Source organism: Vigna unguiculata, chromosome 9, assembly GCF_037176805.1.
Source record: "Vigna unguiculata cultivar grain cowpea cultivar isolate G323 ecotype 2 chromosome 9, ASM3717680v1, whole genome shotgun sequence".
Taxonomy (NCBI): Eukaryota; Viridiplantae; Streptophyta; class Magnoliopsida; order Fabales; family Fabaceae; genus Vigna; species Vigna unguiculata.
The window spans coordinates 16,776,877-16,795,323 of NC_140800.1; the positions used below are offsets into that span (position 1 = coordinate 16,776,877).

The window sequence follows — 18,447 nt, forward strand, 5'->3', positions numbered from 1 at the left end:
GAGGAGGAGTGGTGCGACAATGGTGTTTGGAGAAGCTCTCAAGTGAGGTTGGGCCAACACTTAAGGAAGGGGACTAGAGGAAACCAAGAAGGAGAACTATAGCCTAAGTTGATTCACAAAAAGAGAGGAGTCTGGAGTCATCTCAACAAAGTTTCTCTACTATATTCATGAATGAAAATACAAGGGTCCTAAGCTCTCTATTTATATTAGAAAAGGAGAGCTAAGTGGTCTTGAAAAATGGAGGAAAAAAGGATCTAGAATGTGGTATTTGGAGCCAAAAAGAGAGCATGAGGCAAGTGTGACTTTCACATAAGCAAGTCCTAAGGAGCTTGCTTCTAGGCACATAAGAGAAGCTTGGTGACCAAGCTTTGAGCAAGAAGGATCTATATCCTCTTGATATGGCCCTCCTTCTTGTTGGACCAATTTCAAGCCCAACTCTCCTTTTGTCCAATTCACTTTAAGGCCCAAAAACCCTCAAAGGCCCAATACATGGCCCAAAAAAACCCTATTCTACGAAGCCCAAAATACAAGGCCCAGAAATAAACCCTATTCCAATATTTACAAACAAAGAGTCTTAGGCTAGGTCTTACATCTTCCTTGGCCCATGTGAAGTTCATCTTGGGCCTTGTATGTGCATTGGAGGCTCATTCCTCTTGTATCCTCTTAGCCATTGCTCTTGTTATAGGTCCCTTGGCTAGAGGCATCTCATCATCCCTTCCCTCTTGAGAAGGATTTGTCCTCAAATATGAAATTTTTGTCTTATCATTTGTACCACTTGCAAAAGATATTAAGTCAATAACATTAAAGGTGGCATGTACATCATGTTCCTCAGGCAACTCTAGCCTATATGCATTATCATTGACTCTTTTCAGTACTTTAAAGGGACCATCACCTCTAGTGCTAAGTTTAGATTTCCTTTTCTTAAGAAATCTATCCTTTCTAAGGTGTAGCCACACCCAATTCCCTTCTTCAAAAATCATTTCCCTCTTCCCCTTATTGTTGTACTTAGCATACCTCTCAGTTTCTTGCTAGATTTGTCTTTTAATCCTCTCATGCATTTTCTTGACAAAATTAGATTTTGCCACCCCTTCTTTATGAATAAAATCAAAAGATGTAGGAAGTGTTAACAAATCCATAGGAGTGAGAGGATTAAAGCCATAAACAACTTCAAATGGAGAAATCTTAGTAGTCCTATAAACTACTCTATTGTAGGAAAACTCAATATGGGGAAGGTATTCATCCCAAGATTTGTGGTTTCCTTTCAAAATTGCCCTTAGCATAGTAGACAGAGATCTATTAACAACTTCAGTTTGCCCATCAGTTTGTGGGTGACATGAAGTAGAGAAATTAAGTTTAGTTTCTAGCCTTGACCAAAGAGTTTTCCAAAAATGACTAAGGAACTTAGTATCTCTATCAGAAACTATGGTACAAGGTATACCATGAAGCTTGACCACATCTCTAAAGAAAAGTCTAGCAATGTTGCTAGCATCATCCACTTTGTGGCAGGGTATAAAATGTGTCATTTTGCTAAAACGGTTTACCACCACAAAAATGGAATCAAAACCCCTTTATGTTCTTGGGAGTCCTAAGACAAAATCCATACTTGTATCTTCCCAAGGGGTTGAAGCAACAGGCAAGGGGGTGTATAATCCATGAGGCATTGTTTTAGACTTAGATTGTAAGCATGAAATACATCTATTACAACGCCTTTGGACATCCTTCCTCATACGGGGCCAAAAGAATTTCTCTTTTAAAATACCTAGGGTTTTTTCTACCCCAAAATGACCCATTAATCCCCCTTTATGTGTTTATAAGGCCCAATTATTTCTGCCATCTTAATTTTAAAGGATGCCCAATCTTTTGGGCCTAACTGGGGTTGGCCCAATTCAATTTCTGACCTAAGGTACCCCAAAACCCTAACTTGTAACCACTCTTTGTGAAAACAGATTTCCACACACCTCTTAGAGCAGTTGCCATCATCCTCTGCTAGGGTTTGGAGCAGTCACAGTCTAGCAAGCTCAACCTCATTCTTCCGTTTCGCGTAAGTCTCTCCCAACTCAAGCTCTATGTTCGTTTCGTCTCTTCTTTACGTTCTCAGTTAGAGCTTTCTAGTGAGCTCGTTTTGAACTTGTCCTACTGGTTTCAGTTCGCGAAGCCGTTCCTTAAGCTACTGTCCTTCACCGCTCGAGTATCGGAACTCTAGCTAACATTTCCCAGGTACGGGAAGCTAGACTATTCATTTGTGGTTGATTAACTGTGTGGTTTGTTCATCTGTTGCGTGCATGTGACAATATTGAATGTATATGGAACTGTGTTTGAATGTTTGGTGTGGGAGTGTATTGTTTCTTGGTTTGTAGATGTCGAATAGTGGGAGGAACCTGTCATTTTCGCCCAGGCGAGCTCATCTCGTCTAAGCGAGAATTACAAGTCCTCGCCCAGGAGTTTTCCTCGAATACTCGCCTAGGCGAGTGGATTGTGTTTTGAGCGAAAAACCATCTCGCTTAAGCGAGATGGCCTCGCCTGAGCGAGCCCAACGAGATGGCCTCGCCTGAGCGAGCCCTTGCGAAAACTCCCAGGCCCCTTGACGCAGTCTCGCCTAAGCGAGAGCCTGCTGCTTGCGCGAGGGCACTCCCCTCGCCTAAGCGAAGGTCTCTAGCTTGAGCGAGACCCACTGTAGGTCGCGTTGTTTTTCTGTGGTTGGTGTTTGTGAACTGTTTGTGGTGTGGTCCCACCCTGATTAAAGTATGAGACTCGATAAAAAGCATGGAAATCTGTAGTTATTAAACTGTATGTATGATTTGGTATGAGGTGGGTATGAAACTTTAACAAGATGGTTGGTACTAAAGGGACATGGTTGTGGTATGATGATACAAACCTGTATTCGTGCTCCAGGAGGAGTGAGCTGGTATTGATTCCGCAGTGGTATATGAATGAGTATGATTTATAAAGGTTGACTTGAGGTTATATGTATGATGAGTATTCCTTTGATGTTGATTATGATGTAGTTCGTTTTAGTGCGTAATTCCTTGGAGTCTCTAGGTGAGACTTTTCAGGGTCGTACTTCAGTGGTCGAGACGTAATTCCATGGCCCCTGTTAGTGAGTGTCCATGGTGGTGCCCCATCGGTATAACTAGGTAAGGATTCAAGGTAAGGTTGCATCCTGACGCTCTAAGGGGTCAGTTAGTCTCATCTAGAGTGGACTGACTCCTGTGGTGAGAGTAGCAGGAGGCCTGAAATTCATTAAGGGCTAACCTTGTGGTGAGGAAAAACGATTCATTGTAACACTTGTAACAGTCATAATATGCTTGGTTGATTTGAATGTATGGTATTGTGGAATTATATCTGATCTGAAGGATGAACTCTTGTGTACTCTAGCTTACCCTACTTTCTTTGTTGTGTGATCTGCTGTGTGGTACTCTCTTTTGCAATGATCATCAACTTGTTGGTGTGAGCAGATCCGTGGAACACCTGTAGGCAACAGGGGGTGGAGATTCCGCTGCCTAGTCCGCGTGGACCAGTTTATATTTCCGTATGAGTTTATTTAGGGCTGCGACCCATGTATTTGTTCGTCCTTAGATTTATGTACTTTGTTTAACTTTTCATCTAGTTTTCTTTTGGGCATCGTGGTGTGCCATGGGTTGTATGGAGTTAAGTTTAAAACTCCCAGACCGCGCTTTTATGTTATCTTTCTCGTAACATTCCTTTAATTTCACGTACTTAATTAAATGGGGTGTTACAGTGTTTCTTTAACAAGGAGTTTTCTTTGTGAACCTTGGTGAATACAAATTTTTCCTTCTTTAAACAAATACCCCTCATTCACATAGAAACCTCCTTGAGGTCTTTCCATACATTCAACATAAGTAGAGGAAAACTCAGAGTCTTGATTATACATTTAATGAATGTGATCAAATCCAATAATTTGGGCTCCCAATTTTGAAAACAAGGTGTGCCTTCTAGACAAGGCGTCAACCACCACATTACTTTTGCCCTTCTTGTACTTTATCACATAAGGAAATTGTTCCAAGAATTTTATCCACTTAGCATGTCTTTTGTTCAACTTGTGTTGGCCCTTCAAATATTTTAGCGACTCATGGTCACTATGAATGACAAACTCTTTGGACACAAGGTAGTGTTCCCAAGTTTGAAGGGCCCTAACTAAGGCATACAATTCCTTATCATAGGTGGGATAATTGAGGGAGGCACCATGAAGTTTTTCACTGAAATAAACAATTGGGTGCCCTCCTTGCAACAACACAACACTTATTCCTACACCGGATGCATCACACTCTAGCTAAAAGGTTTTTGAAAAGTTTGGTAAAGCTAGAATGGGTGCATTGGCGAGCCTTTCTTTGAGTTGTTGAAAAGCAGACTCTTATTTTTCACCCCAATTAAAAGACACATCTTTCTTGACAAGTTCATTGAGGGGCGAAGCCAAAGTAGAGAAGTTAGGAACAAACCTCCTATAAAAGCTTGCCAAACCATGGAAGCTTCTAACCTCTCCAACATTTTTAGGAGTAGGCCATTCTTGGATGACCTTTATTTTTGTAGGGTCAACATGGACCCCATTTTTGTTCAATACAAAACCTAAGAAAATAACACTATTTACACAAAAAGTACATTTCTCTTTATTTGCAAACAAACTATTTACCCTAAGGATGGTAAGGACAAACCTCAGATGGTCTTTGTGCTCATGCAAGCTCTTGCTATAGATCAAATTGTCATCAAAGTAGACAACCACAAACTTGCACTCTCTAAGAATGTGATTCATTAGCCTCATGAATGTGCTAGGTGCATTAGTAAGCCCAAAGGGCATCACCAATCACTCATATAATCCAAATTTGGTCTTAAAAGCGGTTTTCCACTCATCACCTTCTTTGATTCTTATTTGGTGATAACCACTCTTTAGATCAATTTTAGAAAACATGAGGGACCCATGCAATTGATCAAGCATGTCATCAAGCTTATGAATGGGATGCCTATATTTAATGGTGATGTTATTTATGGCTCTACAATCACAACACATTCTCCATTTTCCATCCTTTTTAGGTACTAACAAAACGGGCACAACACAAGGGCTAAGGCTCTTTTGAACCCAACCCTTCTCCAATAACTCTTGGACTTGGGACTTTATCTCCTTTGTTTCTTGAGGATTTGTCCTATAGGCTGGTCTATTTGGTAGACTAGCCCCATGCACTAAATTTATTTGATGTTCAATTCCTTTAAAGGGAGGAAGCCCAACAGGCCCTTCCTTAAGGAATATATTCTCAAACTCTTTCAAAAGATTTTCAATTTTAGGAGGTAGATTCTTAAGTTCAAGAGATGTGGCAATACATTGAGTGTTCCTTTACACAACAAGAGGCATGAAGGTTATTCAATATTGAGAACTTGATTTAAAGATTTCATGGTTAAAATGTTCTCATTTTGAATGACCTTGGGAGAAGGAACACCAATCTCTCCCACCTCAGATTCATCTTTATTTAGCTTTTGGACTTTTTGAGGACTTTTTTTTTTGTCCTCGTCTTTCTCTTTTTCTCTTTTGTTCTTCATTTGAAGTTGATCCTCGGCCACTTGTGATGGCAAAAGAGGATGAAGAACAAACTTTTTAGCTTTGTGAGTAAAGGTAATCTGGTTGGTGAGACCATTGTGCATGGTTTTCTTATCAAATTGCCAAGGTCTCCCCAATAAGATATGACAGGCTTCCATAGGTACTACATCACATAGCACACTATCTTCATATTTCCCTATGGAAAGCTTGACCTTTACTTGATGATTGACTGCCAAATCCCTATCTTCATTAAGCCAATGAAGTTTGTAAGGTTTTGGATGAGGTAAGATAGTCAAAGACAACTTGTCAACCAACCTAGTACTACAATAATTACAACACGAGCCACTATCCATAATTAGAGAACAAGTGTTTTCCAAAATTTTACACCTTGTGTGAAATATGTTCTCTCTTTGTGTCAGTGCTTGTGGACTAGGTTGATTGTTGAGGATCCTTCTAACCATCAAAAGGTCCCCATCACAAGGGTGAGCATCTTCTATATTAGACTCATTGGATTCCTCACTTCCACTCTCACTTTCATTTTCATCTTGGCTGCTATATCTATCAACACCCCTAAGAATCATGGTCTTTTTGGTGGGGCATTGAGATGCTATGTGACCTCTACCAAGACATTTGAAACATTTGATTTCACTTGTGCGAGTGTGTGATGATGCACTCCCCTCTTTGTCTTTACTTTTTTCTAGATTCCTAGGTGGCTCTTCCTTTTTCTCTTCTTTCTTAAAATCCTTCTTAACATAAGAGTTAGTTTGAGCTTGATTTCTTTTTGAAAAAGATTTTCTCAAATTTTGTTGTGCTACCTTAATGCATATTTGCACTAAATCATTCAAATCTTGGTAAGGTAGAAGCTCAACTCTATCTCTTATATCAAGGTTTAAGCCACTTAAGAATCTAGAAATGGTAATGGACTCTTCCTCAATTATTCCCGCCCTCATCATAAGTAACTCCATTTTTTGTCTATATTCTTCTACAGACATATTTCTTTGTTGGAGTCTTTGGAGCTTGTTTATGAGCTCCCTATTGCAGTAGGAGGGAATGTGCCTCCTCCTAAGGGTTGACTTAAGATCATTCCAATATTCTATTGAAGGTCCATTACTTCTTAGCCTCTCTTGGACTATATAATTCCACCAATACATAACATACCCTTGAAAGCTTAGGGTAGCTAGAGGCACTTTCCTTTCTTCACTAACTTGATAGCAAGCAACAAGTTGCTCAGCCTTCATCTCCCAATCTAAATAAGCTTCAACATCATCCTTGTCTTGAAAGTGAGGCAAGTCTACTTTAACTTCTTTAGGAGTTGGGTCTTTTCTTTGTCTCCTCATGTGGGAAGGTTGTTGATAATATTCTCCTAATCTTAATCCTTCCTCTTCCCCATATATTGAAGCTCCACTTCTAGACCTTTTGCTAGAATTACTCCTACTTTTTAGCTTATTTTGGATTTTCTCATCTCTTTTCTTTAAAGCTTTGACTTATTCCTCCAAGAGAGCAATTTTCCCATCTCTTTCCAATTGATCTTTCACCTTGTAAATTGCCTCTTGTTGTCTCCATAGTTCAAGTGATTTGAGTTGTTGAGAAACATGTTTTAAACTATGAATTGAATCCTCACAATCACTTGCACTATGTAGGGAGGGTTGACTAGCCATGATTACTAAAAGCTAACTAAGAAATTCTAAAGAAGAAGTAAATAGCAAACTTCTTGAATTATTTTCCAGGAAAGAGAGGTGAATCACTTGGATTGCATACATACCAAGTCTTTCCTTGCCAAAGTAATTCAAATAATGTTGCACAAAACTCTAAAATAGAATTAGACACACATTAACAATTAAGCAAAAAAAAATGGAATCTACCTATGCAGCCTATTTGGTGAGGCTTGATGCTGCAAGACACACTCATCGTCTACAAGCGCTTTTACTATTTAAAAAGGTTCTAATTAAGAGATGAGAGAACACCTAAGGCTCCCCCAAGACACAACTCAAATGAATACAATCACAAATTTGCGCAAACTTTAAAAGTCTTCAAGTGTTTCACTCTACTCTTTTCTTTCTTCTTTTGTCTCACTCTAGTGTTTGCTTTGAATTTTCTCCTTTGTGAACTTCACTTGTAGGTTGGAGTTCCACTTTGGTTTCCACCTCCAAGGATGCTACCTTGAGTATTTGGTTACCTCCAAAGAAATCTTCCACCAAGAATGTAACACCAAACCAAAGAAGCCAATAAGGAAAAACAAGAAAAGCTTAAATGAAAGAAGAGTTAAACTCAAGTGGAATATAGATGGAACATACTTAAAGATTTAACAAAGAAAGACAAACTAGAAATAAGGCAAAGAAACAAGATAAGCACTCAAATGAATTACCTAAAGAATAGCACAAGAATGGATTAAAAACAACAAAAAACAAGCTAGAAATATGCACAAAATCCGAGTTTTCAGCCACTGCCAGTCCAAAAACGTGAAATTCAGCCTCTACTTCAGCGATTTATCATATTTTCATTTCTCAACATTTTTCGATGATTTTTTTTCTTTTCTTCATCTATGTCTTAGCTAAAAGAGGCAAAAATCAAATCTGGATTTGCAATAGCCAATTTTTTGTGATAAATCAAATACAGAAAGTGTGCAGATAGACAAATACTGGAACAATAGTAAAATGCCCAAATAATGCTCTCAAACTCAAGTGATGGTAGTGAATCTAGTGTACTTCTTTTGCCACTTTCTTTTGATCTTTTCTTTTGATTCTTTTGGCACTTGTTTTTATTCTTTTTGTGCTCTTGTTCTTTCTTTTTATAGCTCTACAACAGCTAGTTTCCACCACAAATCAGAATCACAACCACATTATGCTTGATCATTTGCATTTTAATAGAAACACAAAAGAGAAGGAAACTTAAAGGAATCAAAAGAAGATTATGAAACTCCAGGAAACACAATGGAAATTAACTCTAAAGAACTTGCCAAGAACTAATTAACAAGTATGAACTCAAATGTGAAAATTAAAAGCACACAAAGCACACTAGAAACGAAAATGAAACTTAGGTGATTAAGCAAGCACAAGGAAAATTGCCACTGGACATTAAAATAACAAAGGTTATCTAGATATGAAGGTTCATTTCCAAGGCTCTAAGGGAGAAGAGAAGGTGTATTTATGAACCAAAAACTACAGCAAAATAGCAGTAAAAATAGACCGTAAACACACAAAATGGAAAGCTAAACAAGGAATTTAAGACATAATTGAACTACACATTGCTCTAGACAGAGAAAATTAAAATGACTCAAATAGATGAAATAGAAAATGAAAAAGACTCAAACGAAAATGTAAAAGGCACACAAATTCACCATGGTTGAGCTCTTAGGCATAATGGCCGAATGGTTCCAAAGGAACAATGATAAGAACCATATAACCAATGAGGTGAAAAGAAGAAAAACAACAGGACAATCAAAGGAAGTAAAGAACAACACGAAAATTGAAAGAAAAACCACAAGGAAGATGAACTTATCTCTTCACGTCAAGCTTGATCAACAAAGGCTCTAGATACCACATGATGAGTCCATCTTCAAGAGTAAGGAAGCCAAGAAGAAACCATGCAGAATTGATGATGCTTCCATAGAGAAGGATGAAGGTGCGAAAGCTAGAAGATGAGAAAAGGAGTGGTGTGACAATGGTGTTTGGAGAAGCTCTCAAGTGAGGTTGGGCCAACACTCAAGGAAGGGGGCTAGAGGAAACCAAGAAGGAGAACTATAGCCTAAGTTGATTCACAAAAAGAGAGGAGTCTGGAGTCATCTCAACAAAGTTTCTCTACTATATTCATGAATGAAAATACAAGGGTCCTAAGCTCTCTATTTATAGTAGAAAAGGAGAGCTAAGTGGTCTAGAAAAATGGAGGGAAAAAGGATCTAGAATGTGGTATTTGGAGCCAAAAAGAGAGCATGAGGCAAGTGTGACTTGCCACATAAGCAAGTCATAAGGAGCTTGCTTCTAAGCGCATAAGAGAAGCTTGGTAACCAAGCTTTGAGCAAGAAGGATCTAGATCCTCTTGAAATGCACCCTCCTTCTTGTTGGACCAATTTCAAGCCCAACTCTCCTTTTGTCTAATTCACTTTAAGGCCCAAAAACCCTTCAAGGCCCAAAAACCCTTCAAGGCCCAATACATGGCCCAAACAAAACCCTATTCCGCGAAGTCCAAAATACAAGGCCCATAAATAAACCCTATTCCAATATTTACAAACTAAGAGTCTTAGGCTAGGTCTTCACATCTTCCTTGGCCTATGTGAAGTTCATCTTGGGCCTTGTATGTGCATTGGAGGCCTACTCCTCTTGTATCCTCCTAGCCATTGCTTTTGTTGTAGGTCCCTTGGCTAGAGGCATCTCATCATCCCCTCCCTCTTGAGAAGGATTTGTCCTCAAATCTGAAATTTTTGTCTCATCATATGTACCACCTGCAAAAGGTATTAAGTCAGCAACATTAAAGGTGGCATGTACATCATATTCCTCAAGAAACTCTAGCTATATGCATTGTCAAGAAAAAGAAATGGGAGGATAATGATTCAAGTTCTTCTTCAAGCTCATCCAACTCTAGTGAATTTGATGACGAAGCAAATCTATGTTTGATCGCTGACCATGTCTCTTCTGATAGTGAGGTAAGCTCTTGGTAATGATAATGATTATGATTCTTTGTATGATGCATTTCAATAACTACTTCATAAATCCAGTAAATTAGATGCTACTCATAAAAAATTAAAATCTGATTTTAAGTATTTACAAAGTAAGTTTGAAAAATCTATTGAAGAAGAAGAAATTTTGAAAAATAAAATTTCAATTTTAGAAAATAAAGAGACTGAAAATGTTGAATGTGCTTCTTGCAAAAGTTCTATGTTTGATATTAAAATTCTTGAAAAACAACTTGAAGATGCAACAAATAATAAAAGTTTTGAAAAACCAATGTATAGGAGAAAGGTTTTTCATAAAATAAGCAAGCTCACAGGATATAAAATAAAAGAACCCATAGAGTATGGGTAGAGAAAGGAACAACTCATTCTAGGAATATAAATTATGTAACATGTTTTTATTGTATGCAAAAGTGACACACTTTAAATAAATGTAGAGTCAAACATTTTGATGTCCCTAATGGAAGATGTGCTTCAATTCCTATTATAAAGTAACTTGTCTTTAACCTCAAAGGACCCAAATAAGTTGATTGGGGACTAAGATATTATTTTTTGTCTCGCAGGTTATTTCAATAGCTAATATATTCACCAAACTTTTGGTATCCTAGTAAGATTTATGATCTTAGATGGGTTTGGGATTATTATATTTGTCTAAAGTGGTAAAAATCATTGATTTCAGTATTTTCCAAAAAACTTCGCTGTGATAATTGATTATCTCAGGTTATAATCGATTATAAGCAAATCTAGAAATTTTTGTTTGTGGGTATGAAACAATAATCGATTATCTTAAGCTGATAATCAATTATCGTGCATAGTAGGATGCATATTTTCAAATTTTTTACCATTTGAGTGAGCTTTTCGAAAATTTAGACCATGAGCAACAACTAGGTACTTCATATATGCAAATTAGTACGTTGGAGCTCATTTTGTTAATATAACCTTTCCTTATTTAAACCCATATTTTTTAATCTTCAGAATCAATCTTTGATTAAGGGGGAGTATTTGTTCTTGAAATGTTTGCGTTTATCAAAAAGGGGAAATATTACATGTAAGGGGAGTTTTATATCTTGAAACAATTTTTTTAAGGAGAACTTAAGTTATCTGATTTAGGGGGAGTTGTCTACATAATTCATTTTTTATTATGATAAAAAAAAGGGAGAGATATAGTTATGTTAGTATCTTGTGATAATTGGTACCTCTTTAAGGGGAAGATATGTGTTTATTGATATCTTGTAGTACCTTATGTTTTAAAAAGGAGAGAAAAATTAATTATCTTTGATTTTGATTAACTACTATTTTCTACAAATATTTAATAAAAATGTCAAATTTAGTATGGATATCATCATAATATTTATATAAAAAGTAAATTGAGTGTCAATTTAAGGAGGGACAATATTGCTTCTTTTTTACAAAAATTGGGACTAAATTGAAACTAAAAACAAATATAGAGACCAAATTGAATCATTTTGACACGTGGCACAACAGTGAAGTGACACGTGTAAAAAAAAATTAAAAAAATTAAAAAAACTAGAAATTGACACGTGTCGTTGACTTTAACACCGTCTAGTCAAACTAAGGGTAAGGACCAAATTGAATCATTTTTAAGTAAATAAGGACTAAATTGAGACAAAAAAAAACTCGAGGACCAAATTGACATTACTTGACAAATAGAATGAGCAAAAGAGTAATTTAACCTTAAAATTAGGTTAAAATGAATAGTTTGATTACTTAAAAGTAGGGAAAATACACCTAACATCATTAAGCATGTGTCTAGCGGTATAGTGCTGGTGTCTAATGTCCAGATCCATGGAGCTCCCTAGAATTAAAATTCCGAGTGAACTTATCATATTTTCAATTTTGATCGGTCATATATGTATAGTTCTCTCTTGACTCCACTAGTGGTTCTTGATCATTGAATAGATGATCGGTGGAGTCATAAAGTTAGAGAGAAGGCAAAAAGAAATTTTAGAAAAGAGTTCTAGAGAGATATGATTATAGTTATAAAATAAATAATATGATTAATTAAAATTAGGGATATTATGTTAGATTGAAATGGTGATTTAAGCCAAGAAGGAAGGGTTGAATCGACTGTTTAAAACTTTTTCAAAAGCTTAAAACCCCTTTTAATTAAATCAAATAAACCTAAAAAATCAAATGCAAAACCTACAGAACAATACATTTTCAATCGGTCAAAAAATAAAACAACAAATTAATTTGTTCTTGAGCTTACGAATCAGTTGATTAAAATTTCAAATCAATCGGCTAAATTCCTAGGAAATTGTGCAGAATGTAGAATTCACAAATTTAACTCAAACAACAAACTTTTGCACACAAGACTTGTTCCAAACAATATTTCTAACAGGTATGCATTATTAAATTACATAAAAACGCATTCAAACTCAATAAAGAATGATTTACTTAGTTTTCTTGAGTTTTTAAAGTGAGAGAGATGAAGAAAAGAGAGTGGCACAAATGTTTTTATTCTAGTTCACTCAATCACAAAGCTACATCCAGTATACAAATGTTTTTATACTAGTTCCACTATATTCAAAAGTTTTATAAATCACACACCAAGATTACACTTTTAAACAAAGAAACACAACAAGATTTTTGATTCACACAAAAATCTACACTACAACCCTACAAGAATCACACTCACAAACCTAAAATCACACCAAGTAAACACCAAAGGCACAAAAAGTAGAAAACCTGATTATGGCTCTCCCTAGCCAACCATACACAAGTTCTTCAAGCTATTCCCAAGCCAAAATGCCTCCCAGATCAACCAAGATCTTCAATCTTCACCTTGCAACTATGTAATGCAAAGGGATAGAGAGTTTTCTAGTGATGAATAATATGTTTTCGCGCTGAAAAACTCATAATCATGCCTCTGCTCTTGAAAACACAAATAATATAGTCTGGTCTTAAGTGAAATCAATCAGTTGAATTTTCCATAGAATTAGTTAATTTCACTTGACTTAAGTGAAATTAGTCGATTGAAAAACAATTCAACTGATTGAATGCATTCATACCAGAAACTATATACAACAAGCCTTTTAACATGTTAAAACTCATTTTAACAGATTAAAAAGTACACACTAAGACTAACAATACATCTAACCTATGTTATATATCCTATCAACATGATATAACATGTAACCATTACATTTAACACATCATTTACATATTTAGCACAAAAGAAACAGTATCTTCAAGTGGATCTTCATCAAACACATGTGATCTTCATACACCCTTGAGTTGAATTGATGAACTAAGATCCATAGAGAAACTTGAAAAGGCTTTTGCATACAATATATCAATATACAAATACACATCCAAGCAAAAGCACCCAAACATACATACATATCACATATGCATATTCTCCCCTATCACTAATAATGTGATTTAAATTCAGATTTATAGATCAATTATCTATATTACATGGTTCCAACAGATTGAATTCCAGGTTTTCCAACTTTAACCCAATTTTACTCATTTTTAACTCAACTTTACTCATTTACTCATCCCCCCCTTGGATTCATCAAATTAAAGATAATACACATATCGTAAAATTTCATTAATGCATCAAATATAGATACTATCAGAGCAACTGATAGTGTATACAAACATTGCTTAAATGAAACAAAAAAGAAGAATACAATATGAAGCTAAGACTGATATGATAAGTCGATTGAAATTGAAAAACAACTGATTAAAATACTGGAATAGACAAACAAACACATAAATGCAGCAACATGTAATGCATGACCTGTGAGCCATCCCCTTCACTCTTCCCTAGGGTTGTCTTTGTTGTAAACATTAGAGAGGAGGTAATGAACATTGTGGAGTTGATCATCCAAGTCCTGAAAGTAGGTAATGTACTATGCATGATGTGCATTTTGTGACATGTTCAAGTCTTGAAGTTGGTTGAAAATCATCCTCTCAAACTGGGAATATGCAGGTCCAATGTTCTCTAGATATTGATAGATCTCAATGGCCATGGGTTGTGGATCATCTTCTATTTGGTTTGCTCCACTAGTTCCCGCATCATGATCATTGGCTCCAACTTCAATGTTTGTAGCTTGTTCTCCTTCAACCAACCATGTGTTTCCTATCTTGGTGAATCTCATCTTGTGCATATTGAGTGTGGAAACATGGTTCAACAGGCTAGTGGACTCCTCAATCTCTCCTTCCACATCAACACCAAAATGCCTAATAAATTTAGAGAATAGAACCACATATGGCAACTTGAAATCAGTTAGCCTTTTGGCCTTCAACATATGGTCATAGATGGTATTTGTCCAATCAACTACCACGCCATTTTGGATGCAATACATCACAACCAAGTCACCTTCATTCAAGGTTGAATGATTACTCCCCCTAGGCATGATAATTTTTGTTACCACCATGGCTAGCAACCTCTCCTCCACACGAAGCCTTTCTACATAGAAATTTCGAGTTTGCTCACCTTGATTGCGCACACATTGGTTGAAATATTGCACCTTGTTGAATTCATTCACTGTAGTTGTTTCACCCTTGCGAACTTGCACACCCCTTTGCCTTAGGCCAGCCACATCCTTCCATATTTGCCTAGTGATCTCTATAACACTCTAGGCAGATATTACTTAATAAAAGAAAATTTTAATTGAAAATAAATTCAATCGTCTGGTATTATTCCCAAAATGCGGGAAAATTTAAAACTTTAAAAGTGTTTGAAATAGCATTACTTCATAATTTACTTAATAAAAATCCAAAAATCCAAAGTCTCTTAAAAGGAAATACAAAATATTCCAAAACATAGTTTCTTTACTAACGCCCCAAACACTAGCCCTCGCTGTAACATCCCTAAGGAATATTACTTAATTAAATAAATAAATATAGAAAATGAAATTCAAACGTCGCAATATTATTATTCCCAAACGCGGGAAAATTTAAAATGTTAAACAACGCGCCAAAATTTATAAAATAGTAGTAATAAAAGCATTACAATTTCCAAAATCCAATACAATAATAAAAGAAAACATGGTAAAATCCCTAGCTCTAGTCCCAAGCTAGCCCTCACTTCGTCGCCTGTGCATCCACAACATCACTTGTATCATCATGTGCTCCCGTGTAAATAATTACACGATCATCGCCAAGCACAAACAAAAAGGGTGAGCTTATAAAAATAAAAACAACATATAAAGTGGCAGAATAAAAGCAATACTCCCATCTGATTCATACTAGTTAGTTCTTGGCCAAGACCTTATCCCCAAGGCTTTTCAACCTTCACAAAACACAAATAGTTAGCCTCAGATTCAGGGTTTATGATGCTCACACGAACCTGCCCGCTCGTGGTCCTGCCTCTACGAATCTCCCTGCTCATAGTCCTACTCTACAAACCTCCCACTCATAGTCCTGCTCTACGGACCTATCCGCCCGTAGTCAAACACATGTGGTCCACCAGCTACGTACCGCCCTAAACGCAACATCTCTCAAGTGTGAGCACGAAACATACAAACCTACCTCGCTCGTATCCCCACACGAGAGTAACTGGATATGAACCTCCCCACTCATATCATCACATGTTCACCACCATCCATGAACCTACCCACTCATGGCATAGCATCTCCCGATCCAAGTATAGCATCATTGCGTAAAACAACACACATAGAGGCCATTGACAACAACATTACCACTTGGCGCAACCTAAGTGCTGCTAGGCGAAATGTGCCCAGACTGCTTGGCGGTACAAGCCTTGCTGCTAGGTGCCAAGTCATTACAAACCCTTTATTTTGAAGTCTACCGCCTGGTAGACCACACTCCGCCGCCAGGCGCCACGCATGACAGAAACCCCTAGTGCTCCTATCGCTTGGCGCACACGTTCCAGCCACCAGGTGCTATATCATTAGCATACCAGCTGCTGTTTTCACACCTCAAACCAGATTATCTCACAATCCGTTAACTCCACCAAGGTATCAATGCACTCTTATCCATCAAAGTCTTATTCTTGGTTCCCTGGCATTGCACAAGTGATTCCATTACCTATAATTTCATTTCCCAATCTCATAAACAAGACCTAGGATTTTCCAAGTTTTTCCATCATTATCCAATGACTCATCCTAGCTCAAAATGATGCCACACAACACAGTACCTCATAGCATATTACCTGCCTAAATCACATTACAATAGTAATACACATTCCACTCAATTAGCTTCCAATCCTTACCACTCAAGTCATATTTAATACATTATCCTACTCAAGCATGATTGTCTTGTGTCCCAATGGCACACCTCCAAGCATTTCTATGCTTTTCAAAATCTGAAAGTCTTAATGAGAATTAACATTCTTCCTTTCCTCCACTAACGTCCCTACAACAACATATTGATATAAGTATTAAAAAAATCAAACCTCTTAATTATTTTCATTCTCAATTATTATATGTATAATGTTCCTTTCTGTTCATCACCTAATTCCTATTACCACTCACTCTCTCACAAAGACTCTCTCTATTTTCCACTACATAAACTTGCAAACTAGTACATGCGCCTCGCCATCACCTGGCGGCAAGCAAGGCGCCTCCAAGCGGTGCATCAGTGCCCAACCTAAAACTAGGTTTCTACATACCTACGAGTAATTCAGCCCCTTTCTAGTATCCATCCCTGTTACTAAATGAACCAAGATGCAACAATTCATATATAATAGACTGGACTTCTGTTCACAATTCAATTCTTAAAAGTTACCTGGCCCTTACTCTTTGGAATCAATCCAAATTTCACTCCCTTCCGCCATTGCCCATGTGATCATGGATTATCATGCACGAGAGTTTCCCAGCTTTTACTATGCCCACAATTTTAATTAGTTTCAAAGTATCAAGGGCCCCAATAGGGTTTACACATATCAATTCCAGAAATCACATTGACTTCCTCACAAACAACATCAGGAACAATCAAGAAAATTTGAACAGTGTCGCGCCGCTTGGCAAACATTCATCCCTGCCAGGCAGTTCATGTAAAAATGCAGCAAAATACAACACAGTTTGATGCGTCGCCTGGCGGCTCAGGCCTTACCGCCAGGCGATTTCTGGGCAGAAACCCAGAAACCCCGAAAAACAGCGTGAATTGAAGTGTTTTACATGAAATATGATCATATCAAGGAACAATACATTATATATGAATCAAACACATAAGATACAACTCCCCTTACTTGGAATTTTGTGCTCCAATTGGTATTCTAATCCTTCCTTGATGATGTCCAACAACCTTCCTTCCTTGCTCCACGCTTTCAGCTTTCTCTCTTTCTTTTCTCGTGCAAGAACCACTCCCTCACTAACTCTCAATACCCTCTGCTCAATGATTAATCCAGAATCCTTCTAACTAAACTTTTTCCAGCTTAATTCCATGGGTTTAAATAAAAAAACGAATTATTAACAATGGGAGTTAATGAGCATCAATTCTCATTAACATGCTAGTTTCTCAATCCTTCTGATTTCCCTTGCTGACGGCTAGGGTTTTCTGACCCTTCTCATTCATGCCAAAGGAAAATTGGCAAAAAGAAAGTTTAATTTGGTTCTTACAAGGTTTGAACTCATAACCATGCCAATGTTCAATGCAATGCACAACCAATTCATCCAATTCATGTTTCGTGATAATTCCTAAAATTTTAGGATTACATTATCACTAACCACATTCAATCATATCATTAAAATAATGCACAAATTAAAATAACATACAAGTGGCATACATAGGACTTGAACCAAGTCCTCTCACACAAACCAAATACTCTAAACCATTTGAGCTAGTAGTTTTTCACGTAATAGTACTCTGCATTAAATGCCTTAAAGGCTCCTACTACCCGCATTTATTAAATAATTATTTAAATTTCTCGGGTCTTACACTCGCTCTCTCTCGATGCCTCTCCATTAACAAATGGATTATCATCCACTCCCGTGTGACAAGTCACACGATCATCGCTAAACACAAGTAGAAATGGTAAGTTCAAATAGGATAAAATATGGATAGACCACATGAATACCTCACCCAAAAGAAATAACTCCAGTTGGCAATACTAACACCCATAGAACCTTATAACACAAGATAAAAATACATTCATAGTCTCATACGTATATGAGACCAAACATCCCATCACATCATGCAAATACTCGAGCATGGCCTTAAGGATATCATATGCTTCCACGAACCTGTCCGCTTGTGGTCTAACCTCTACGAACCTCCCCATTCTTATTCCAACCTCTAC

The 18,447-nt window shown here is 37.1% G+C and overlaps 1 protein-coding gene across 1 annotated transcript; it reads right to left on the bottom strand.

Moving 5' to 3' along the window:
- Nucleotides 1-5,367: 5,367 nt before the first annotated feature.
- On the bottom strand, nt 5,368-7,203 carry LOC146883629 (uncharacterized). The gene has a single exon (XM_085666663.1). The coding sequence runs from the start codon at nt 6,880-6,882 to the stop codon at nt 5,368-5,370; it is 1,515 nt and encodes a 504-aa protein (XP_085522789.1). The 5' UTR covers nt 6,883-7,203.
- Between the last annotated feature and the right edge of the window lie 11,244 nt (nt 7,204-18,447).